Genomic DNA, 15,388 nt, shown 5'->3' with positions numbered 1-15,388 from the left:
TTCGATTCGCTAGACGAACCCATGTGCCACCAGTACGTTATCAATGATCAATCTGCCAGGTACAAAGACACTTTGAGTTGGAGAAATGATTTATGAAGAATTGACTTCCATTGGGACACCAATATCTTGGATATAATCTTATAAATAACATTGTAAAAACTTATTGACCTAAATTATGTAACCACCTCATGATTATCAGTTTTCAAGATTGCAACAACCGCAGTATTATTCCGCTCCTCCTAAATCACCCTCATGTTAAGAGCGTACAATAGTTCCTGTGTAATTTCTTCTCCAAAAAATATGCCAATAGTTCTTTTATAAAAAATAGCATGTAGTCCATCTCGCCCCGGTGCTTTGAGATCCTTAATACTATCAACAACTATTTTTCACATCCTTCGTTGTGCAAGGAGATAACAGCATATCATTCATCTCAGGGCGCGGTGACATGCGTGTGCAGCTTAACTAGCAGGTCCGGGTCTGTTTCATGAACTTCCGACGAAAACGGGTTAATGAAACAATCAAGAATCATAGGGTTAGCGCATCAGTACCTTCAAGCCAAGTGCCATGATTATTCTTGAGAAGAGTAATTATATTTCTTTTTCTACTCGTCAACGCAAACTCGTGAAAGAATTCCGTATTTATGTCTCTGTTTTCAACCAATTTATCCGCGATCAATAGGGCCAGTGAATTTCTTCTAATTCCAAAAATTATTCAACAAGCCCAGCCACTTCTTTTTTCATAATTTCTGTCTCACCACGCATAGGTGCTTGCATAACTTCCCCAAGGTCCTTTTAGGCGTTTCCTTTACCTCCCAGACTGAGCCGATCAACCAAATGCTTTTTTTAGGGATTCAACCAAATGCTACTTGGCTCTGGCTTTAGTTCATTTCGCAAACCAGCATACACTAGTCGTACGTAATGAGCCAGCCCATGTAGAGGGTCGCTCCTTTGTTTTTCTTTTCTGGTTTTCTGTTAGTTTTTTCTTTTTCCTTTTTCTTTTTCTTTTCTTGCTGCGCAATTTTTTTCCAAATGTATGAAAATTTTCAAATACGTGAACTTTGTTCGAATTTACATTTTCCCCTGAGTGCATAGACTATTTTCAAATTCACAAATGATTTCAAATTCTTGAACTTTTCTCAAAGCCATGAGATTTTTCAAATTTATGAACTTTTTTCAAACCCACAAACTTTTAATGAATTCGTGAACGTTCAGTAAATTTGTGAGCATTTTTTTAGTTGGCAAACATTTTTCACACTCATGAACATTTTACAAAACTCTTGAACATTTTTCAAATCCATGAACCTTTTCTGATCCGTGAACTTTTTCAAATGCATGAATATATTCAAATCCACACATGTTTGTCATATTTATGAATGTTTTTAAATTCCTACCTTTTCACAATCATAGAACTCCTTTGCAGAACTGCTATTTTTTGAAATTATGATTTTTTTTTCTTATTGTGTATTTTTTTGCAAATCTATTTTTTTCAAATCCAAGTCTTGAATAAAATGTTTTTAATAATTATTCAGATCCTTTTTTTTTACAAAAGTGCATCACTGACCGGTCAAACGGTTGACAGTTCAGCCATCGACGGAGCGAACCAACCCCAATCCGTATCTGGCGTCCTTTGCGGCACTTATAGGCTTAACTGCAAATGGCGGACACCCCTCCGAATGCAATGGGTCGGCAAATGTAACATTGTTTGTCTTTCTTTTCACGAACGGCTTTTTACATCAACTGGTTTTGGGGAAGCTTCTAGAAGCTTCCAACCAGTTTTGTGTAGCTTCTAGAATCTTCCAACCAGTTTTCCTTTTTCTTTTTTTGGACCGGTTTTGTTTGCTTTATTCTCTTTTCTTTATTACTTTTTTCTATTTTTAATGAAATTTTCTAAAATTCATAAACATTTCTTGAATTAGTGAACCTTTTTCAAAACCCGTGATTTATTTTCAAAACCTGAACTTTTTTAGAATCCGTGAACTTTTTCGGACACATGAATGTTTTCAAAATTATAAACTTTTTTAAAATATTGAACTTTGTAAAAATCCATGAACATTTTTTAAACTCATGTTTTCTTAAAAAAAATACAAACTTTGTTTTGAAGATTGTAACCTTTCTTTCAAACTCACAAAGTTTTTTTCAAAGCCAACATTTATTTCTTGAATATTTTTGAATCCATCAACTATTTTCAAACCCATGAACATTTTTTAAATTCGCAAAAAAATCAAAATTCGTGAACTTTTGCAAATTCGCCAACAAATATTCAAAGTCGTTAAAAAAATCGGTGAACTTTCCCAATTTTGGGTTTTCTCAGATTGTTTATTCGAGAAGAATCAATGGATGTATAAAGTTCAAGAAGCGAATACGTGAATTACTTTTTCTGATTTTTTTCAGACTTTTCCAGTCAGTGAACGTTTTTTTAAACACTGGAAAGCCACAAGATAGATTTGTGCAACGTGCATTGCATGTCCGGTTCAGGACTAGTGGTCGTTAATCATCGTCCCTGGTTCTCCACGCGGTCGACTTCGACCGGCGGCGTGTCAGCGGCGACGCCGGCTGTACGCGCCCGTTTCGATCATTCATATTGGGGAGCCGAAATGAGGCGGGTGGAGAGCGACACGTCACTGCAGACGCTCTGCTTCACACGATGATCATCCTCAAACCATCGTCGGCGACATACATTGTCCGCGATCCGGATTGCAGTCACCCTCATGGATGTATACTTGTCGGAGTAGGTAGGTGCCAAAATCTTCTTTCATTGCTTCAGCATTTGCGTTATTCTCTCGTGCGCACAACGGAGAAAGAGCAGCTAGACGGAGGCGGCCAAGTAGAAGAGCCAAGAAACTGATGGCGGGAGCCGAGAGCGCGCGGCCGGCGCCTCCGGTGCTGCCGTGGACGGTGCGGCTCCAGGTGCTCGCGCTCGGGGCCTTCTGCGACCTCTCGCAGCGCCGCGACGGCACCGTGAACCGCTTCCTCTTCTCCCTCGCCGACCGCCTGACCCCGGCGAGGCCGCGCCCGAACGCGCTCGGCGTCCGCTCTGCCGACGTCGTCGTCGACGCCCACAGAAACCTCTGGGCGCGCGTCTTCTCCACGTCCGCGGGTAAACCCGAGGCGGCGCCGCTCCCGGTCGTCGTGTACTGTCACGGTGGCGGCTTCGCGCTGCTCTCCGCTGCGTCCGCGCCCCTGGACGCGATGTGCCGCCGCTTCTGCCGCGAGCTGGGCGCCGTGGTCGTCTCCGTCAACTACCGCCTGGCGCCCGAGCACCGCTACCCCGCTGCCTACGATGACTGCGCGGACGTGCTCAGCTACCTTGGCACCGCTGGCCTCCCTGCCGACATCGGAACATTTTCTCCTTTTCTCCTTTTCTCCTTTTATTCTCTTTTCGCCTTTTATTCTCTTTAGTTCGCGGAACATTTTATTTTCTTGTTCTTTTTCGTAAATGATCAATTTTTTTAAAAAAATTGATGAACTTTTAAAATTCAATGAACTTGATTTCAAAAACGATGAACTTTTTTCAAATTTGATTAGATCGATGAACTTTTTTCCAAATTTGGTGAAATTTTTCCAAAAATGTTCATCAATTTTAAAAATGGTCACCGGATTTGAAAAAATAGTTCATTCATTTGAAAAAAAAAGTTCATCGATTTCATAAAAAAATTCATCAACTTTTGAAAAACAGTTCCTTGAACTTGAAAAAAAGTTCATGAATTCAAAAAAACAAAAGAAGTGCATGAACTCAAGAAAAATTCACGAAATGGAAAAAAAAGAAAAAGAACAAAATCGTTCCGAATAAAAAAGAAGCAAAATAAATTAGAAAAAAGAAAAAAAGCGAAAAGACATAAGAAGGAAAAGAGTGAAGAAATGTAACTAAGCACATAAGGTGAAAATCAGTCGACTAATGATTAGACAACCCCTCATGAAAGGAAAATTATTTCCTTCAACTAAACAATCCCAGTTGAGCATCTGCCCCCTTCGTGTCCGTCGGATGGACTATTCATCGGACAGTCAGGAGCTAACCCCTCTAACTAGTCCCTTATCGATCAGGGGCTAGATCCTGCAGCAGCTAGGCCTAGGGAGGGCGGCGGTGCGCGCCTACAGGGGCAGACCCCCGCGGTGATGACGACAACCAAATCTCCGCCAGTGATGGACGACCTCGACTCATTCAGGTACGGATGGTAGTGGTAGGACAAGGGTGGTGGTACGCGGCGGTGAGGGTGGTTGTTGGCGGTGGTGGTTGTGCTCCCCCGACGTGCTTCTGCAATGGCGGTAGCAGCAGCGTGCTTCTGTGATAGTGGGAATGGGTGTGATGTTGCTCTGTTGAGGTCGGCGGCGACGCGCTTGATGTAGGCAAAAGACGGCAACATTTTTGCACATTATTTTCAGTTTCAAAATTTTCTACAACATTACCTATGCTGCAAGAGTTCTTTCACAACATCACCATTGTTGAAAAACAAATGAAGACCGGAAACAAAATTCTAAAACACGACCTATGTAAAAAAATCCAACAACAAACCTATGTTGCAAAGAGAGAAAAAAAAGTGCAACACAATATCTGCTGCGAATATTTCTGCAAGAAGACTGCAAAGTAGACGAAGACGTTCAACAGCTCGATTGCGTCAGATCCAGTGGCCGCTCAACAGTCTGCAGCCACAAGATAGATTAGTGCAACGTGCGACGCATGTCCGGTTCAGCACTAGTGGTCGTTAATCATCGTCCCTGGTTCTCCACCGGTGGCGTGTCAGCGGCGACGCCGGCTGGACGCGCCCGTTTCGATCATTCATATTGGGGAGCCGAAACGAGGCGGGTGGAGTGAAGTACATATGCAGTAGCCCGCAGCTACACGTCACTGCAGACGCTCTGCTTCACACGATGATCATCTTCAAACCATCGTCGGCGACATACATTGTCCGCGTCGCGATCGGATCGGACACGGATTGCCGTCACCCTCATGGATGTATACTTCCTCCGTCCGGAAATACGAGTAGGTGCCAAAATCTTCTTCCATTGCTTCAGCATTTGCGTCGTTCTCCCGTGTGCACAACGGAGAAAGGGCAGCGAAACGAAGAAATTGATGGCGGGAGCCGAGAGCGCGCGGCCGGCGCCTCCGGTGCTGCCGTGGACGGTGCGGCTCCAGGTGCTCGCGCTCGAGGCCTTCTGCGACCTCTCGCAGCGCCGCGACGGCACAGTGAACCGCTCCCTCTTCTCGCTCGCCGACCGGCAGACCTCGGCGAGGCCGCGCCCGGACGCGCTCGGCGTCCGCTCCGTCGACGTCGTCGTCGACCCCGCAAGGAACCTCTGGGCGCGCGTCTTCTCCCCGTCCGCGGATAACGCTGAGGCCACTCCGCTCCCTGTCCTCGTGTACTTCCACGGCGGCGGCTTCGCGCTGCTCTCCGCGGCGTCCGCGCCCCTGGACGCCATGTGCCGCCGCTTCTGCCGCGAGCTGGGCGCCGTGGTCGTCTCCGTCAACTACCGCCGCGCGCCCGAGCACCGTTACCCCGCCGCCTACGATGACTGCGCGGACGTGCTCAGCTACCTTGCCACCACCGGCCTACCTGCCGACATCGGCGTCCCGGTCGACCTCTCCCGGTGCTTCCTCTTCGGGGACAGCGCCGGCGGCAACATCGCCCACCACGTGGCCCACCGGTGGACCTCGTCCGCCGCTGCTTCCTCCAATAACCCCGTCCGCCTCGCCGGCATCATCCTGCTGCAGCCGTACTTCGGCGGCGAGGAGCGCACCGAAGCAGAGCTGAGGCTGGAGGGCGTGGGGCCGGTGGTGAACATGCGCCGCTCGGATTGGTCCTGGAAGGCGTTCCTGCCGGAGGGGGCCGACCGGAACCACCCGGCAGCGCACGTGACTGGCGAGGCGGGCCCGGAGCCCGAGCTGCCGGAGGCGTTCCCGCCGGCGATGGTGGTGATCGGCGGGTTCGACCCGCTGCAAGACTGGCAGCGGCGGTACCCCGCCATGCTGCGGCGGTACCCCGCCATGCTGCGGCGGAAGGGGAAGGCGGTGCGGGTGCTGGAGTTTCCGGACGCCATCCATGGCTTCTACATGTTCCCGAAGCTCCCCGACGCCGGGAAGCTCGTCAAGGACGTTAAGAACTTCATGGAAACCACCACGTGCGACCATTAATCCGCTGTGTAGTCGACTCAGCTCGTATGCAGCCTCGCCGGCGAGAGCTCCATCGCGTCGGATGCGAGGGAAATCTCACTTTCGGTATTGCTTGCACGTAGCGTTGCGTGGATGTGCCATTCCTCTTGTTTGCAGGTGCTTCTCCACCGATAATACTACATTTACGTCAAGCTACGAGCAGTTTACGTAAACTGCCTCCACAAGCGAGTTTGAGCGAAATTGCTACACCTACGTAATACATCTACTTAATCCTACATAACCCGCCTAACAAATTTGACCTTGCTATACGTACGACAGAATGCCTGTCCAACACTATACAATTAGAGACAATTATAGATAATTAAGTTTGTGGGCCATAGCATTTAGAGATGATATGCTCTTTGGTCGTACTGGTCGGACTAGAAAACCATCGTACGCAGAGCAGTTTCGTAACAAATCCCCCTGATTTTTATGGGTGTCGGGCCCCTCCCATCCCTTTTAATTCAATCCTAACTATTTATGTGTTTTCTGTTACCTAGAAACCATACGTTAGAGCATCTTCAACAGCCGCGCTAAGCGCCGCGCGCAAAAAACCTGTTTGCCGCGCGCGCTTCGGCTGGTTTAGCGCGTCCGCCTGCGCTGGCTCCAGCAGCCGCGCTATAATGCAGCACGCGCGCGCCGCTCCAGTAGAGCGCAAAAATACAGCGCGCGCGCTGCACAAACCACATATACATGAGCAAAAATGATCAAACAAACAAAATAAATCAACAATAAATAGTTCAATTTCGTTATCATTACAACTCAAACAAATAGTTTATCGTTCAGTACAACAAATGCAATAAACACAACAAATAGTTCATGAACAATACAATGTTGAATGCAGATATCATCATGCTCTTTGTCGTCCATGCCATGCCCACCACTCTTCAATCAAATCATTCTGAAGTTCATTGTGCGTTGCGGGACGCCGAATGGCATGATAGGAGGCAATAAAACGGGCTACCCTTTCAGCCCTCCGTCCCACTCGCACGGGATATCCCAAGAGCTCATACTGTGAGTAGTCTAAATCTTGGCCACACTCATTCTCGATGATCATGTTATGCATGATCACACAAGCGTGCATGATGTACCAAAGCATTTTTTGATCCCAAAATCTAGCCGGTCCTCTCACAATAGCAAATTGGGCTTGCAAAATCCCAAATGCTCTCTCCACATCTTTTCTAGCCGCCGCATGAGCATTGTGAAAGTCAAGATTTTTCTTACCTTCCGGCTTTTTCAACGGCTTCACGAAGGTTTGCCACTTTAGATAGATGCCATCCGCTAGATAATAGCCATAGTTGTACGTACGGCCATTTGCTACAAACTGCACCGGTGGCAACTCGCCGTTTGCAATCTTATTCATCAGTGGTGACCGGTTGACAACATTGATGTCATTCAAAGATCCAGGCATTCCAAAGAATGCATGCCAAATCCAAGTCTCCTGATCGGCCACCGCTTCAAGGATTATAGTGGAACCCTTTTTTTGGCCGTGGAATTGCCCATGCCATGCCTTTGGACAATTCTTCCAACTCCAATGCATGCAATCTATTGAGCCAAGCATGCCAGGAAAACCGTGAGCTTTGTTCATCGCCAATAGCCTTGCGACGTCTTCAGCATTGGGAGATCTTAAATACTCCTCGCCAAACACTTGCACAATTCCCACTGCAAAGCGCTTGACACACATGATGGCTTGGCTCTCACCCATAGCCAAGTGATCATCAACAAGATCAGCCGGTATACCGTATGCCAACATACGCAAAGCGGCTGTCACCTTCTGAAAGGTGCTATGCCCGAGCGCTCCGGCGGCATTCCTCCTTTGCTGAAAAAAAAACGGTCATGGCTGGCTAGTTTCTCTGCAATGCGCCTGAACAACTCGGTGCTCATTCTAAACCGGCGACGAAAATACGACTCGGGGTATATGGGATTCTCCGCAAAATAATGCCTGATCAATCTGTTGTGGGCATCGATCCTATCCCTCCAAATTTTCTGCCGACCCATAACCGAACCACCGTTCGGTTTTTTTTATATGCATAGCTAGGATCATTGCAAGATCTTCCTCCTCTTCCATATCAAATTCTTCTTCGGAAGAATCATACGACAAACTCATCTACAATGTTCAATACTATACTATAAAAACTACAATTCAAACATGCATCAAATTCATGAAGTTTGAGCAATACATACCTTGTAGGCGTTTTGTCAAACACCTTGCGGGCGCGGCGCGGCAGCGAGCGCTCGGGCGCCGTTCCTCGGACGACGGAGGCGCGCGAGCACCGGCGGGACTAGGAGGGGATGGGGCGGAAGCGCGGGCGCGCGGGGATAGGCCGGGGAAGCCTGAACGGTCGCCGGGGGGCGCGGGCGGCGGCGGCGGCGCGGCCGGACGGGGGGTGGAAGTGGGAGAGGAAGTGCGGGCGCGAGCGCTGGAGTGTGTCGCGCGCTGTAGCGGGCACCCGAAATATGCCGCGCGGGTAAGTGTTTTCAACCGCGCGTCCAACCCGTTATAGCGCGCGCGCCGTTTTTGCGCGCCTGCTGGAGCGATCCGCCGCGTTGCGCGCGCGTTAAAACGGCCTAATTTGCGGCGCGGCGCTAATTTAGCGCGACTGTTGGAGATGCTCTTACTTTAAGTAGGTCTAGTATTACTCAGAGTTTGAGTTGATCGTGGTGCATGCAACAAAGCTTTTTCTTAGGAATACGTTTGTACCTGACGCACCGGCTGAACTTTGGGTCGACGCACGTGAGACGTTGGAGGGAATCGTATGGCATGAGCACGTGCTGGCCCCACCTTATCTCTTTGTTGTTCCCTCCCCACTTTGTCTCTTTCTCCTCCACTCGCATTCCTCCCCCACCGGCTCGCTCCTCCCTGGCCTCTGCGGGAACTGCTCGCTAGCGAGCTGCTACAACACGCGACCGGGTACAAGTCATGGCCATGACAGGCCGGCCACTTCCTCCGGCGCCAAGTCATGGCCACGCACACACCCCCTGGCGACGCCGTCACTTGCACAAAGACGCGACCATAGGCTCACTCTTCCCTGAATCGCTCCGCCATGGGGCAATGGACGGCGATGGAGGCATCGCAGACAGCCATGCGCCTTCATGCTGCAACTGCTTACAAAAAAGCTTCAAACCCTAGATAAAAAGCTTCAACGAGATGTAGAGAAAGCTACAAGCGATCAGTGCCAACGCAGAAAGCTACAACCGTCAACATAAAATGCTACAAGACTTCGATCAAAAACCTTCAATTGAAACATCAGAGAAAGCCTTAACCAAGCGTTGCTTAAAAAGAGAAATAGGTGCAACCATTGATAGAAAAACTTTGACCGTAGTTGAGAAAAGCTCCAACTATTGAGAGAGAAAGCTACAACCAGACACCGGGCAATCAGAAAAGTTGCAACCATGATAGAGAATGCTTCAATCGTATGTGTGAAAAGCTTCAGTCGACTAGGGGAAAAGCTATGACCAGCGAGGAGGCAAAAGTTTTTGCTGCAACCGTATCGTTGTTTTGCTACTACGGGCGACCTTTTTTGCCACATCCATGCGAGCGGAGCTCGCCCTGCGACGGCGGCGACATTTTTTGTTTTGTTGCAACAACGTCGATGTTTTTTGCTACTATAGGCGATGTATTTTGCTACATCCATTCAATTATTATTTTACTGGTGGTCGTGGACCACGCAATTCGTGTAGCAAGCTTTGACGGCGGGCGGCGCTGCTACATCCATGGAGCGTAAATGGCAGGAGTTGCACCCGATCTATGACGGAGTTGCAATCAGGTTGAGGCGGAGCTGCACGAGGGGGTTGTGAGGCGTCGGGTGCGATCGAGCGGCAGAGGGGTTGTGTGGCGTCGGATGCGAGCGGCGACCGTCGCCCTCGCGGAGCTGCGCACGAAGGCGAAGGCGCGTGGGGCAGAGGGGTGGAGGTGCGTGGGGCAGAGGGGCGGAAGCGCACACGTCGGAGATTGAAGACGACTCAGGAAGGGGGGAGATGCCAGATTAGATGGCTATAAGACCCGCCGACACCTAGCACTGCCTTTTATTTATGAGCAATGCTACATCTACCTAGGGAGTTACGGAAATCTTACGCGGTTAGCCAATCGGCAGATTGTGATTGGGACTAGGTCGAGGAGAGGCTCATCCCCGTGAAAATCAGGAGGGAAAAGAGAATTAGTGATGGAGTGTCACGTAACTCCCTTCGTAGGTGTAGGATTATTAATTTTATAAAAAAAGAAAAAAAAACATTTTCGGTCATTTAAGATAAAATATGGTACACCTATGTTTTTGTTAAGCATAGGTACATGTGGTACACCTACGTCTCTTCCTGGGTGCAACATTGTTTTTTTTTTTTGCGAAACTAGGTGCAGCACTGCTCATGAAAGATATAGCAAATCTGCACGAATTAAAGCTTGATATTTGTTTCGGGGTTTGGGATCTGAGGTTGAGTCTGTCTAGAACACATCACATCTAAGTTGATGTTCATTTTATTAGTGATATTTTTTTGTCTTAGTTTTTTTATTTCTTGTTGATGCATTATATATTTGTGAAAGATTAGATGTGACATACTTAAAAATAATCTAGATGTGAATTAGATAAATTGTTTGAGGTTATGGGTTTTGTGTGCCTAAATTGAGATATGAACTAGTAGTATTCTCTAACATTAGGTGCCATCACTGCCATGTCCCCATCACCCATGCCACATGTTGCACAAAGAAAATATCGAGATGGCAACTCGAACTTACACACCACAGTGTAATAATTTAACAGACGCGGCTGCTCGCAGCGATTTCGACAGTGAAATAGGTTATCAGCCAACAATATAACATCAGCAGAGACGGGGACGTACGAGATCCACGACGAGTTGTCCTAATCATCGTCTCTAGTTCTCTAGGCGGTCGAGCTCGGCGCGGTGCTCTCCACGAACGCCGAGATCTCATCGACGAGCTTGCCGGTCTCGGGCAGCGCCGGGAAGAAGTAGAAGGCGTGTACAGCCTCCGTGAACTCCACCACGCGCACCTCCTTGCCCTTCCGGCGCAGCATGCCGGCGTACCGCCTCCCCCAGTCCTGGAGCGGGTCGAGCCCGCCGACGACCACCATCGCCCGCGGGAACGCATCCGGCAGCTCCGGCTCCGGGCCGGCCTCGCCCGTCACGTGCGCGGCCGGGTGGTTTCGGTCGGCGCCCTCCGGCAAGTACGCCTTCCACCAGAAGTCGGACCGGCGGAGGTTCACGATCGGGGCCACGCCCTCCAGCGCTTGCTCCGACTCGGTCCGGTCCTCTCCGCCGAAGTAGGAGGACAGGAGCAGGAGGCCGGCGAGGTGGACGGCTGGAGGCGTTGTCGCGGGTGCCGCCGTCCAGCGCTGGGCCACGTGGTGCGCGATGTTGGCGCCGGCGCTGTCGCCGGCGAGGAAGCAGCGGCAGAGGTCGACGCGGACGGGGACCTCGGCGGGCAGGCCGGTGGTGGCGAGGTACCGGAGGGCGGCCTCCCCGTCGTCGTAGGCCGCGGGGTAGCGGTGCTCGGGCGCGAGGCGGTAGGTCACGGACACGACGACGGCGCCCGTCTCGCGGCACATGGTGCGGCAGAGCGCGTCGTAGGGCCGGGTGGCCGCGGAGAACACCGTGAAGCCGCCGCCGTGGAAGTAGACGATCACGGGGCGCGGCGACGCGTCTGCCTCCGCCCCCGCCCCGGCCGTAAAGTAGACGCGGGCCCGCACGCCGGTGGACGCGTCGACGGTGACGTCCACGGAGCGGACGCCCCCGGCGTCGGCGCGCGCGGGGTTGGCGGGCGCCTGGCGGTCCACGAGCAGCGAGAAGAGGAAGCGGTTGACGGTGCCGTCCCGGCGCTGCGTGGCGTCGACGGCGGCCTCGAGCGCGCGCAGCTGGAGCCGCACCGCCCACGGCATCGCCCCCACGCGCGCCCGGAGCTCCCTGCGCGCGACGTCGCCGGCCATTCTCTCCGTTGCGCTGGGGGGCTAGCTCGGCCTCTGCCTTTATCGATTCTTCTGCCGGTGTTTGTGTCTGTCATCACTACAGTGACAAAGACAACGTCCGCGTCATGCAGCGACGAGTTAATTGTACACAAGTACTTTCTCCGTTTCAAAATTTCAAAATAGATGACTCAACTATTTTGACTCTATTTTGAAACCGATAGAGTACCACAATTAAGACATTACATGTACATTGGTATCATGTTTGCTAATTTTTACATGTCAGGAGGCTGATAGTTGCAAAAAGTCTAATCCGCGTATAAACATGTATTGACGATGTATCTGACCAGCTGGACCTGCTTGTCAGGTGCCGACACGGCATGTTTTTTTGCAAAAAAACCCCTCTTACTTTGTGAGAAAAAGGCTCCTGAGAGCTCGCGCGCTAACAACCAAGCCACACACGAGCTAGCGTTGTAGTGCATGCGTCTACTCTTTTGTATTTCTCTCTTCGTCCCAAAATTCTTATTTTAGATTTGTTTAAATACAGATAGAGTATGACACAAACGCTGGGCCAGCCCACCGATGTCTGCATTTTTCTTTTCATTTCGCACTTAACTTGCCTGCATGCTGGGCTCGTTCGTTGCCCCGATTACTATTCCTTTCATTTCTCTTATGCTTTCAAATACGCATGAACATTTTTTTTAATGTACGCTGAGCACTTTTTCTGCTTATAGAGAACATTTTTCAATGCAAGATGAACATTTCTTTACAACCGGTTAACATTTTCTTAATAAAATGATTTTTTGGTAATATCCATTGAACATATTTTAAATGCAAATTGAATATTTTTGTAATTTATGTTGAATTTTTTTCTTAAGATATGGTGAACATTTTACATAATGCGCAGTGAACCTTTTTAAATTTATGGTGGACATTTTATTAATACAGGATGAGTTTCAAGAACTTTTTGCCCCGATTCTTAATCATTCTTGCATTCAATGCATTAAAATTGAAATATGATATTAAATGCATTAAATTTTAGAAACATGCCACAGAACATGTATTACAAATAATTTTGTAATCATAATAAACTTTATAAATGCATTAACACTGTTCAACTTTTATTAAAAGATCAACGTGTTTCTGGAAATGCAAGAATGATTTTGCATAATAAGTTTTTAATACATGCTGAACATTTTTTGAAATACAAAAATTTCACCATGTATTAATAAAATATTCACCTTAATATTCTTGAAACTCATCGTGTATTAAGACAATGTTCACCATAAATTACAAAACAATCACTGCTACATTAAGTAAAATGTTCATCTATTTTAAGAAAATTGATCAACCTATATTACAAAAATGTTCAAATTGCATTTAAAATATGGTCAACGTTCATTATAATGGAAAAAATGTTAACCGTTTGTAAATAAAAAGTTGACAACCTGTATTAAAAATAATTGTGTAATCATAATAAATTTTAGAAATGAATTAAAACTGTTCAACTTTTATTAAAAATACAAACGTGTTTCTGGAAATGCTAGAATGATTTTACGCAATAAGTTTTTAATACATGCTGAACATTTTTTGAAATACAAAAAATTCACCATGTATTAATAAAATATTCACCTTAATATTCAATATAAATAAAAAATTGTAATCATAATATTCTTGAAACTCTTTGTGTATTAAGAAAATGTTCACCATAGATCAAAAAAAGTTCACCGCGCATTATGAAAGCATAAGAGAAATGAAAGGAATATAAATCTGGGCAACGAACGAGCCCAGCACGCGTGCCAGTTAAGTGCAAAAAGAAAAAAGATATGCAGGCTTCGGTGGGCCGGCCCAGAGTTTTTTGCATAGTATAAAAGAAATGACGCCTGTAGTACAATGCGTGCTCCGCGGTGGCATATTTGTTAGCGCGCGACGCATCTATACGGTAGGTCGCCTTGTTTTTCTGTTGTTCTATTTATTTGTGGAAGTGGACGAAAATTTTCAAACCAGTCTGATTCGATGGTGAAAATTGCGGACGAAAAAAAGCCTCTCAGGAAATTGGGCGTCTATGTGATTACATAGAAAGCAAGGGAGTTTTCTGCAAAAGACATGTCATGTTGAAACCTGACGTGCAGGCCCCAGCGCCTTGTTTTTCTGTTGTTCTATTTACTTGTGCAAGTGGACGGAAATTTTCAAACCAGTCCGACTCGGTGGTGAAAATTGCGAACGAAGAAAAAGTCTCTCAGGAGCCTTTTTCTCGCAAAAAAATTGGGCATCTATGTGATTACATAGAAAGCAAGGGAGTTTTCTGCAAAAGACATGGCACGTTGACACCTGCCGGACGTGCTCCATTGGGCAGATACACCGTCAATACACGTTTATACACAATTTAGACCTTTTTATAATTACTAGCCTCAGACTTGATACTGACACTGATGATACTTTCGTGCAATTAACTCTGCAGCGACTAGCAGGTCCCAGATAGCCGAACACCGCAGTGGCGTTGCCTCTGCTACTACTTCTAGCTGCTAGCTCGCTCGCTGGACCCTCCTTATCTTCTCTCAGATTTTCCAGCCGGCAGTGCGAGCGACACGCAGGGCGCAGATGGCCAGACACTACGAGGGGGCATGTACGGATGTGGTAGCAGCAATGGCGATTTGGCGACATCGGCCGAACGCGACGGTAGGTGCGGGCTCCGGGTCACGTACGTATCGTTTTGGTGATCTTTCTTCGCTCGTACTTGCATGATTGGTGACTGCTGAGGCTGCCATCGCCATGGTCCCGTACGTGGAGAAGAAGACGTGTGTGGGCACAGCTAGCAATGGAGGACAATGTGTATCACGGTAGATGGAGATATTTCGACAGGGTACAGCTGCCAACAACAACGCACGTGCACGTGCTCGTGCCGCGCAAATCAGAGTGCATCGCCGTGAGTTATGTAGCAGCTGGGGTGTCAAACCTCGAGATGTGCGGGCGAGCTCTTCAAAGACGCCTTCAAAAAGCATCGTCAAAGGATATGTCTACTGAACCAAGGCTTTCTTCCAAAGTCACCCGCGTCATGCCCGCAGAAAAAGTCCGGCCACACCAACAACCTTCATGATAACTCTAGAACAAACAAGCCACTGTCTAGTGGAGAGAAAAAACTCTTTGACGACTTCTCCAAGAAGCATCATTGTTGTTATCCTTCTATCCCCATCAAATCAAGGCTTTCGTCCAGAGCTCTACGCATCTCCACTACCCGAGCTCTACGCATCTCCACCTACCCGAGCCCCGGGGAAGAAGCCAACCGCTGCCGACAGAGGACAACCCCATGCTAGAAGCAGAGCAACGACACT

General features: G+C 48.2%; 3 protein-coding genes across 3 annotated transcripts; 2 read left to right on the top strand and 1 right to left on the bottom strand.

Annotated features, from left to right (window-relative positions):
* The first annotated feature begins 2,572 nt into the window (after nucleotides 1-2,572).
* On the top strand, nucleotides 2,573-3,483 carry LOC125536001 (probable carboxylesterase 18). The gene has a single exon (XM_048699084.1). The coding sequence runs from the start codon at nucleotides 2,844-2,846 to the stop codon at nucleotides 3,396-3,398; it is 555 nt and encodes a 184-aa protein (XP_048555041.1). The 5' UTR covers nucleotides 2,573-2,843; the 3' UTR covers nucleotides 3,399-3,483.
* A 1,455-nt stretch (nucleotides 3,484-4,938) lies between these two features.
* Nucleotides 4,939-6,296, top strand: LOC125536000 (probable carboxylesterase 18). Its single transcript, XM_048699083.1, has one exon. The coding sequence runs from the start codon at nucleotides 4,945-4,947 to the stop codon at nucleotides 6,124-6,126; it is 1,182 nt and encodes a 393-aa protein (XP_048555040.1). The 5' UTR covers nucleotides 4,939-4,944; the 3' UTR covers nucleotides 6,127-6,296.
* A 4,536-nt stretch (nucleotides 6,297-10,832) lies between these two features.
* LOC125535999 (probable carboxylesterase 18) lies at nucleotides 10,833-12,206 on the bottom strand. The gene has a single exon (XM_048699082.1). It carries the CDS (start codon nucleotides 12,078-12,080, stop codon nucleotides 11,019-11,021), a length of 1,062 nt encoding a protein of 353 aa, XP_048555039.1. The 5' UTR covers nucleotides 12,081-12,206; the 3' UTR covers nucleotides 10,833-11,018.
* Nucleotides 12,207-15,388: the final 3,182 nt, after the last annotated feature.

The sequence above is a fragment of the Triticum urartu genome, chromosome 2 (assembly GCF_003073215.2).
Source record: "Triticum urartu cultivar G1812 chromosome 2, Tu2.1, whole genome shotgun sequence".
Classification (NCBI taxonomy): Eukaryota; Viridiplantae; Streptophyta; class Magnoliopsida; order Poales; family Poaceae; genus Triticum; species Triticum urartu.
Note: the sequence above shows the minus strand (reverse complement) of the source record. Positions and strands in the feature narration are given on the sequence as shown.

Coding starts and splice junctions, on each gene's coding strand:
- LOC125536000 (XM_048699083.1), top strand. CDS start 4,945: ATGGATGTATACTTCCTCCGTCCGGAAATACGAGTAGGTGCCAAAATC.
- LOC125535999 (XM_048699082.1), bottom strand. CDS start 12,080: ATGGCCGGCGACGTCGCGCGCAGGGAGCTCCGGGCGCGCGTGGGGGCG.
- LOC125536001 (XM_048699084.1), top strand. CDS start 2,844: ATGGCGGGAGCCGAGAGCGCGCGGCCGGCGCCTCCGGTGCTGCCGTGG.